Here is a 10,628-nt window from a genome sequence, read left to right on the forward strand (position 1 = left end):
ATGCCTGCTGATCATATGGAAAAGACCGTGCCAACAGTTGTTCCTGCTCGACCTCCCAACAGCGAGGGGGAGCGGAAGTCAACCAACTTCCATCCTAGCTTGTGGGGCGATTTCTTCCTCAACTATGAGCCGCCAACTGCGCCACAGGTACATGGTTCAGTGTAAATTTTACAATTTTATCATATATCAGTCATTAGGGGTATATTATCAGCTGAATTTTCATTTTTTGAATATATAATATATATCACGATCCACATTCCATGATAATCCCACTAGTACACAAAAGATTTTCCTGGACAAGGAGCTCCCATTTTCCTAGATGGAACGTTTTCGCGTGCGTCTGCAAAATTAGACTTCCATTTTCACGTGCGGACCCTTAAAAGGCCTGCACGCAAAAATCAATTTTCGCAGGCGGGCCTCTTAACGGTCCGCATGCAAAAATAAGCCTATTTTCGCGTGCGGACCCTTAAGAGGCTCGCACGCGAAAATCGATTTTCGCGTGCGGTCCTCTTAAGTGGACCACACGCAAAAATACCTCTGCCTCTTTTCCATCTCAATCACTTCAAATTTTCACCTTCTCTCTTCATTTTCCCTTTTATTCTCCCTCAATCACCCCCATCGTTCTCTCTCTGCCTTTCCTCTCCTCCCCTCCCCACCGAGCGCACGGGGCGCGGGAGGCACCTGGCTTGCCGCCACCACCACCGATGAGGCGGCAGCTGGGAGCGGGCGGGAGGCGGCGGGGCGGGCGACCGGCCGGATCTGTGCCGCGCCGACGACGATGAGGAGGAGGAGGCGTCCGAGAGTGTTGATGCAAAAAACTTGTCGTTAACAGGGAGCGGCGACGACGATGGGAGTGGCGGTGGCCAACCACGGCGACAACGACGGGAGTGGCGGCGGCACGACGACGGCGACAACGAGAACGATGGTGACCACGAGCAGCGGCGGCGGGCGATTCTAGGGTTAGGGTTAGGGTTTTGGATTTTTTTTTTGATTTTATTTTTCTTTCCGTTTTTTAGTGCGTGCGGTATAATTTAACCGCACGGGATAATCGATTATCCTGTGCAGTCCACTTAACCCGACTACACGGGAAGATGGATCATCCCGTACAGTTGGACCGCCCTCACGCGAAAATATGGGTGCAGTACGGGCGGGACCTCCGCATGAAAAATCTTGTATACTCATGTCCATATCATATGGTGGTGGTTTTCTTGTCCAATGAAAGCGTAAACAAGTGGCAATGCTAAGAGAATGGAGAATATATATGTAGGAGGAAGAAGATGAGAGAGTTTTGGGGTTTAGACTTTAGAGAGAGGCCAAGGTGATCACATGGTGTATGGTCTCCGAGCTGCATTATTTATTTATATGGTGGCAGATCCAGTGTTAAAAACCTCTAAAGAAGATGATCAAGATGATGGTAGCAGGCAGTGGAGGCATTGGCCATGGCCCATTCATGGGGTACGGTGGCAGCTATGTGTCTGGAGGAGAGAGAGGAAGACGAGTTAGGGTTAAGATTAGGGTGTGCAGTTGGTTTTTATAAATAGTACAAATCTTTTATGGGTAATTTTTTTGGATGGTTAGAATTAGATCTAAAGGCTAACAAGAATGATTTTGATTTAAAGAAATTTTAGTCAACCGATATATAGAAAGCTACCTAAATATTAACACTTTTCTAGATAAATTGACTAATTAATGTTTGTCATTTACGTACAGCAAGCATGCATGAAAGGAAGGGCTGAAGTGTTGAGAGAAGAAGTTAGAACATTATTAAAGGGTTTAAAGGAAGTACAAAAAATATTGGACATTACAATGGCAATACAACGGTTGGGACTAGACATGTACTATGTGAACGAGATTAATGAGCTGTTGCACTTTGTTTACAGCTCTGATTACAATGACAAAGATTTGAATTTAGTTTCACTTCGATTTTATCTTCTGCGAAAGAATGGCTACAATATGTCATCCGGTAAGCCCTTGCGTTTGTAAACTGTTATAAAAATGGAGTTGATTAACAAGTTATATTATATTTGACAGAAGTTACATTAATCATGGTAAATATTTTATATTTCTTGTTCATCTGGTAATTAATGTGTATTAGTTGTTTAATATGTGCTAGCAACGTAGACATTGTGTCCTTCTTTTCCGAGAAGACCCTTTCATTTAAGATATCAAACTCCATTCACACCAAAATAGCAAAAAAAGCTAGCTCACAGCAATACTGTAGGGAAATTTTGGGAATGAACCTACAGTGAAATCATATTTATACAATCATTACATGTTTCCAAGCTAGAACAACGTTTTTTTTATAGACTACAAATATTTTCATTAAACTATCACAAAACTATATAGATCTAAGGCAATACATCATAAACCTATACATATATAATATTAAGTTTATCATAAAACTACATATTTGAGATGGTATATTGCAAAACTACAAATATAGTAACAGACTTATCATGGAACTATAGATTTTAGAGTTTACCCCTAGCACTAATGTTCTACTAGAGTTATATAAGTAGTTTTGGGATAAAATTAGTGTTGCATCTTTAGTTTTGCTATACTGTATATGCTTAAATATGTAATTTTGTGATAAATTTAGTGCTAAACCTATATTTTGTGATACACCCCCTTAAATATGTTGTTTTATGGTGGTTTGGTCAAAATATCTTTAGTTTTATGAAATTTGCACTAAAAGAAAACATTGCAGAGAAACAATGCAATTTATTTCATCTTAGACCAACAAAGCAAAGAGAGACTAATTTAATATGACCAATTATATTTTTGCAAGGAATGATATATTTACATATATTTAGCATGTTTAACCATTTATTTGGAAGTATATTATGCATGGCTCTAGAGAACCAACTGATCAACTATTGATTCTAGGTCATTTATATGTTGGAAATATTATTGGTTGGTATTCAATACTCAATGAACGTTGCAGGTATTTTTCTCAGTTTTAAAGACAATGAAGGGAATTTCATTGTTGATGACACAAGAAGTCTTTTAAACTTATATAATGCAGCAAACCTTAGGGTTTATGGAGAGAAGGTGCTTGATGAGGCTGCAACTTTCACTATAAGTCGCCTTGAGGGTGTGTTGGAATCATCAGACTCAATATTATCAACGGAAGTATCCTTTGCCCTTGAAGCACCAATATTCCGAAGGGCACGAATTGTAGAAATGAGAAACTACATTCCTATTTATGAAATAGAGGCTACAAGAAATGAAACCATATTGGAGTTTGCGAAACTGAATTTCAACCTTCTGCAACTTCTTTACTGTGAGGAATTAAATAAGATCACATTGTGAGTTTTTTTCAAATATTTATTTTTCATTCTTTAACTTTTTCCTTATATTTTATACCCTAGGGTTCTTTTAACTCATGGACAATAATGTTATATATTGACAATACAGGTGGTGGAAGGAGCTTAAAGTCAAATCAAACTTGAGTTTTTCTAGAGATAGGATAGTAGAAATGTATTTTTGGATGAATGGAGCACTATATGAACCTCATTACTCTCACTCCAGAATTATACTTACAAGGGTGACAGCATTTATGACAATAATAGATGATATATTTGACACATATGGTACAACAGAAGAGAGTATGCTACTTGCTGAAGCAATTAATAGGTCAGAATCTCTTAAATCTGCAATATATTTTTATTCTTTTCACCTAATTATCAAATATTAATTCATTGGTATATTCATCAATCGCTCATACAATGGTATCAATACATATTGGCAAGAAAATGCTCGTAACCGTGTAAACTTGTTCAACTAGTGTCTATTGTTCATATAATAAATTAGTAGCAATTAATATATCAGTTTTAATTACACTATCTACTCCCTCAGTACCATAAGAAAACAAACATAGTACCCGTTATGGCACATTCTAGTATTCCTGAAACTGGATAGAGGCATGTCTACATTGGTAAAATTGAGTTGTGGATATTCCTTTTTTTTTAGGTAGGGGTTTTGTTTGAGTGAGGAAGATTATTTTTTAGGCAAGGGTAATAAGGTTGTTTCTAAGATAAACAAATGGTCAACTCTTGGTCAACAAAATGAACATACTCCCTCTATCCCATAAGATAAGAGTCATAAGACATGGTCAAACTCAACATGGTCTCTAAAACTAATCGTTGGCTTATAATTTCCCACATAGTATATAAAGTTTGTAGCAATAAAATTATAACCATATGAAAATATATTCAAATGCCAATCCAATGATAATATTTTCAACAAATAATATCTAATTTATATTATACCAATTGTTGTTTAAAATATTTTGAAATACGTGTGTCGTACATTATGGGCTAAAGGGAGTATAAAGGATCAAAGCAAAAACTCAAGGGTATATGAGGGATGAAGCAAATATCAGGGGCACGCGTGAAATTTAAGGGGCACGAAGGTTCATCATGAATAAATGATATTGCGTGTAATTAGGAGTCTGTCTTGATGGTAATTTTATAGTGCACGGTACGATGTGTCTATATAGTAAAATATGGGTGAGGAGTATGTATTAATGGATAATTTTAACGAAGGTCTAGACTAAAAGAAATAGTATACTAAAATTTGTAAAAGAAAAGGATTTAGTTTAAAGTAAATCAGGCAAGTCTGGAGTAAAAATATTAGCTATATACTACCTCCGTCCCAAAAGACTTAGGACGGATGTAGTAAAAATGAAAATTCTAAGCTTCATTCCTCTCTACATGTATATCTTTCATAATTATTTATGTATAATATAAATATGACCATAGGGGATTACCTCAAGAAAGGCTAATATTATTTGTGCATTAGACATTGTTGTGCTTCAAGCCACAGTGCCCCCACAAATAATTCTTTGTATGTTTTAAGGTAACAAAAATGAATTCATTATTATTTATGGAAGTACCAAATAGTAACTACTAATGCTAGACAAACTCATTACTTTTACTTGTATTTGTAGAACCATTTTTTAGCATAGCTTACATATTTATTTATCATGAAAATTTCATGGAAATATTACAATTAATGCAGGTGGGATGAAAGTGCAATAGGACTGCTCCCAGAGTATATTAGGGGGTTCTATGCATACTTGTTGAAGACATTTGACTCATTCGAGGAAGAGCTTGGACCTGAGAAGAGATACCGTGTATTTTATCTAAAAGAAATGGCATGTAGTCTCCTTGCTTTTGACCAAACCACATATTTGCCATAAGAAATAAATATGTAGGGATAATTTTTATTGTAGTGTTTTACCAAGATAGAGTAGCTACCTTATGAATAAATACAATAAATATGAATTGATATGAAAATTCACTTGTGAAGTAACAATGATTTTTAATAGGTGAAACTAACTGAAAAGATAACATGAAAGTGGGAATTCAGATTTAACTTTATATGGTGGGAAGATATCATGTAGAAAACTACATACTTTGCGCTTCTCACCATTTAAAAAATAACATAACCAAACTAGTATTACTTGTTTGGAGCAATAATTACTATTATCCATTCATCTCTTGCTTTTCCTCAATGAGAATTCATATATTTCTTGTTATGCATGATTTTCACTAGTTGTAACATGCATGAATCTCATTAATTTATGTTATTGGCTAAATGTATATGGATTTTCAGCTTTTGTGCCAAAGAACTTTCATATTTCTCTTTTAAAGGGTTTCTCGCATATGGGAGGCTATCTAACAGCTATATAATAGCTCAACATATATTATACACCTGAGAATCCACAAGTTTTAGTCATTTATTTTTAATCAACATTTAGTTTGTTTTTCTTATATCAACTGTTGTTTTCTAAAATGACTTTATGTGTATATACTCAATAAATGCAGCTAAAACGGTTAGTTCAGGCCTACACCAAGGAGTTAAAATGGCGTGACGAGGATTATACGCCAAAAACGTTGGAGGAACATTTTGAGGTTTCAATGAGAAGTAGTGGTGGTTTTACATTAGCAGCTGCTTCATTTGTTGGAATGGATGACATAGCAACCAAAGACATATTTGAATGGATTTTGAGTTATCCATCCCTTTTCAAGACTTTTGATATATTTGTGCGACTCTCCAATGATATTGTATCAAATAAGGTCCTTCTCTATCTTTACATGTTTGGACATTCTATTCCAAGTTGGTTCAAACGTGTTTCGACACCAACACAATGCATTAGATTAATTCGAGTTATGGCACAAGCTTGTGCACAAACACATAGTTGAGGTATAGCTATAATGATGCATGTTGTTCTAACTCTCCTAATATATTTTTTACCTATCATATATACATGTTTCAGCGTGAGCAAACTGGGGACCACTATGCCTCTACAATTCAATGCTACATGAAGGAGCATGGGACAACAATTCATGAGACCTACCAAAGGTTAAGAGAACTCATCGAAGACTCATGGAAGGATATGGTAGAACATTGCACAAACCCGATTGATGACCAACCATTGATCGTGCCCCAGACTGTAGTGAACTTCGCAAGGACAGTGACAACCATGTATACCCACGGTGATGCATTCACTTCTTCACACACAATCAAGGAAATGATATCATCGATCTATGTGGTTCCAATACAAGTGTGAAGTTTTCATTTAACAAAATATAAGAATCAAGGGTTTGATGGTAGCAAAGAAAAAGAGGCGCATATATATATTCTTTTTAGAAATAAAATAGAACTTGGGGGCATGTCCAAGAATTGGTGATAAAAAAATAGCACATGAAGCTTATAATAAGAGTGGTGTATGTGTACGACTTGTCATTGCCAAGGGTGGAAATATTAATTTGTATTTTTTTAATAGTATGATGTGTTTATTCCATTACCACTTCTTATATACACACCACTACACGTACACACCATACTCATAAACCGACGAGTATGCCCCCGACACATGTATAAAGAGATGCAGGCCAGTGGAAAAATCCCTAACAACACAAAATTTGTATTGCACTCTCCATGAGCAAGCAAGCTCAAGAATGGTGACCGGAAAAACAAAATCAGTTGCTACCCACTAGCTAATTGATTATTGGATTAATGAAAAAGGGTATTGACAGACTTCAAGCGCCTAAAAGTTTGTAAAATTTCAATCACCTAAAACTACAATGGCACGTAATGTGCAATTTTATTTCTTTTTAATTGCAGTTTTGTTGTTATATATGGTTTTACTTTGTTTTTATCTAGGTTGGAATGTTTTTTTTTCATGTAATTTTGTTTTTTTATGAACTATAAGTTCTTTCATGTAATTTTATAATTTGTGTACGTTAATGTACTTTATTGTTCAATATTCTATCTAAGAAGGTGGGAGGTGTGATGAGAACCATTGAATTCTTCTATAAGGGATGAAAAAAGTGACTAAAATTGTTAAAAAATTTAATCACCTAAAATCTAGATGCTCCTTGACCTTGGCCCATTACCATGTGGTTAGAACGAAGGCACGAGTGGGCTGTAGTTGGAGGCTTGGCAGCCCAATTACTAATTTGGGCACAAGCCCGTATATACTTTACCAATTACATTGTCAAGCTCAACCTGACCATGATATTAGACCATAATTTTAGTCTTTTGATCAACCAAGTGCTATAAACAACAATATCAAATTCAGAGTTTTAACATATTGTCATGACGCCATGCCTCCACTCCATACATAGATATGGGATCCGGTTAAATCCAAGGCACAGCTAGCGTATGGATGGAGATCTCTCTGACTCCAATCTGAGGCTGGCAAGGACCATGGCTTGCCATGAATGCTTGATTGGTGTTGCACGTATAGTGAACTCATTAAACAAAATTACATTTCTACCAACTAGCTATCCTCTTTGTTCTAAAATACAACAACTTCTATAAGTTCAAATTTTATCTCAATCCTATTCTCTCATTTCAACCCATTACAATCATTTTCCATTTAATTTTTCTACCAACTAGATGTCTCATCTCAATGAATCACAACCAACTTTATTTAATTTCACACCTATTCTTAATCCCTGTGTAAAACTTTAGGCTATGTTTGGGAGAAAGGGTTGGGAACCCTCCTATCCAACACGTAAAACAAAGCACACATTAGCTCATAATTAATTAAGTACTTCCTCTGTTTCACAATGTAAGTCATTCTAGATAGATATATATGTCTAGATTCATTAACATCAATATGAATGTGAGAAATGTTAGAATGACTTACATTGTGTCAGGGTTATGGGTAAGGTATAACCTCTACCCTTCGATATACGTCACATATCGATATGGTATGCTTGCGCGTATACGGACGTTTTCGGCATAAGTTAAGGAAATCCATTATGGAGTTCACAGATGTAAGGAGTCCTACTCGGATAGAACTGGGTCATCATTGTATCGTGTCGGGTCCGATGTCTCCGAGTCCTACTTGAAGACCAGTTGACCTACGGTATAAAAGGGACCCCCCGGGAGGACCTAAGGCATCGAATCTCAGAGCCAACACATCCACCACAGCCTACGAAGCTGGAGCTTATCGGAGCCAAGTCACCGGGAGATCTAGTCAGATCAACTCGACTACGATCTCGTCGGTAGCGTCGAGTTCCACTATTCCGTTTATAATCTGTGGTTTCCATCATATAATCTCATATCAACTGAATTAGGGCTATTACCTACCAAGGGGCCTGAACCAGTATAATCTCTGTTTCCTGTTTGCTTGATATCGTACTACGTAGATCCTTGTACCAGCGTACCCCAATACCTTCTATATCTGGTCTACGGGTATCCCCCGTCGATAGTGGCGCGCTAGGTAGGGGGACTTGGTGCTCAAGGTTCTACTACTATGACATCCAGCTTCGTCGACAACAGCGTCAACACCAACCTCAACCAAGGAGTTCCTACTTCAACAACACTGGTGTGGACTCAAGTCGGCGAAATCGTCTTTCCAGTTTACACCACTATGTCGATCTCAGCTGGTCCGGCAATGGCCGGAAACAAGAACGCATTGGCTACAACCCGGGGCGACTCTATGTCAAAGGATCCTCCCGCCGAAGCGGAGATCGGAACGTTGACGACATCCAAGCCCGAGATGGATCCTAGTGCGGCCAAGCCTTGTCTTTCTGACAGGAATCACGAGCCGACGAGGATTACTTCCGAGGTGACAAGGTCCTGGTGTCCTATCCACAAAACCAGGAAACACACCCTGCAAGCCTGCTGGGTCTTTCTCAACGTCCATGCTGAAATTCGTGCCTGCAAAGAGCGTGGAATTCAGCGTACCTCTCCAACTCGTGATGTCTATTGTCCTATTCACAAGACAAAGAATCACGACCTCTCGAGCTGCAAGGTCTTTCTCAGCGCCATGAAGACGCCACCTCCTAAGGTCCAGCAGTCACACATCCCCATCAGGGATGAAGACAAGGAACAAGGAGCGACGCCGATTTCAGATCGATTTGTTGGGGTAATCGACATCGATCCCCACGAACCATCATCTTGCACCTACTCGAAGACTATGGATCATCGACAACAAGTACGCCGCGTGAGGTATTGGCTATCGACGATGTCGGCACGTCAGCGCGCACCAATGCGGAAGCGGAGAATCAAGTGACTACTCCGGCCCAGCACATCAGAGCCGTCAACGCAATACTGAGGGAAACCCCCTACGATCCCGTTTTGAATGATGATCTCGCACGTTGGACAGAACGACTACGGGAATCAGTGACCAACCTCAGCAACGCGTTCGAAGAGGCCGCTGCTACAGCGCACCCGGAACAACCACCAACTGGCGATGCTAATGGTGAAGACCCTGAACGGCGGGGATCGCCTCATCGAGCGACCCCTCCACCTCGCGGCACCGGCGATCTCCGCGATCACCTGAATGGCCGTCGAGAGGCCAGACGCACACGAGATAACAAGAACCGTTCCCGGCGTCATGTCTCTTCACGGCGTCACGATAACGAAGATCGAGGAGACTGTTCAAGCGAAGACCGAGACCGTGATAACTGCCACAACCGCCACGATCATGACGATCGCGAACGGCGGGTGCTGGGCGATACTGGTCGAGGACGTCGCCATAATGACGACGATGATGGAGATCGGTGCCGAGACAACAACGGGAACGACGACAGGATTCTCAAGAGCCCAGCCGACGTCCTCGTAATCATACGCCGGAACCAAGCAACCCATCGTCATCGTCATCATCCTTGTCATCTTCATCATCAGATAGACATCCACGAAGAACGTATGATCGCCGACAACCCACCGCCCCCAGTGATGGGTGTAGAGCTTTCGGTCGTTCACTTCGGGATGTCCGATGGCCTGAAAGATTCCGACCTAGAGGAATAGAGAAATACGATGGGAGCACCGACCCAGAAGAGTTCCTTTAGGTTTACTCCATAGTACTCTACGCTGCCGGAGTAGACGACAACGCGTTGGCGAATTACTTGCCAACTACATTGAAAGGCTCTGCACGTTCATGGCGAATGCATCTCCCCCCTACTCGATCTCTTCGTGGGCAGACTTGTGGCAGCAGTTCGTAGCCAACTTCCAAGGAACTTACAAGCATCACGCGATCAAAGACGACCTACATGCGTTGACACAGAACCCAGGTGAATGCTTGAGGGATTATGTTCGGCGCTTTAACGAGTGCAGAAACACAATCCCCGAGATCACCGACGCTTCTATAATTCGCGCTTTCA

At 39.6% G+C, this 10,628-nt stretch overlaps 2 protein-coding genes across 2 annotated transcripts; both read left to right on the forward strand.

Annotated features, from left to right (window-relative positions):
• LOC4326845 (beta-sesquiphellandrene synthase) lies at positions 1-6,577 on the forward strand. Its single transcript, XM_066307644.1, has 8 exons — positions 1-147; positions 1,711-1,963; positions 2,945-3,094; positions 3,134-3,308; positions 3,418-3,636; positions 5,023-5,158; positions 5,832-6,083; positions 6,284-6,577. Exons 1-8 carry the CDS (start codon positions 1-3, stop codon positions 6,575-6,577), a joined length of 1,626 nt encoding a protein of 541 aa, XP_066163741.1.
• A 2,715-nt stretch (positions 6,578-9,292) lies between these two features.
• On the forward strand, positions 9,293-10,275 carry LOC136355263 (peptidyl-prolyl cis-trans isomerase-like 4). Its single transcript, XM_066307649.1, has 2 exons — positions 9,293-9,500; positions 9,632-10,275. Exons 1-2 carry the CDS (start codon positions 9,293-9,295, stop codon positions 10,273-10,275), a joined length of 852 nt encoding a protein of 283 aa, XP_066163746.1.
• Positions 10,276-10,628: the final 353 nt, after the last annotated feature.

Source organism: Oryza sativa, chromosome 1, assembly GCF_034140825.1.
Source record: "Oryza sativa Japonica Group chromosome 1, ASM3414082v1".
Lineage (NCBI taxonomy): Eukaryota > Viridiplantae > Streptophyta > Magnoliopsida > Poales > Poaceae > Oryza > Oryza sativa.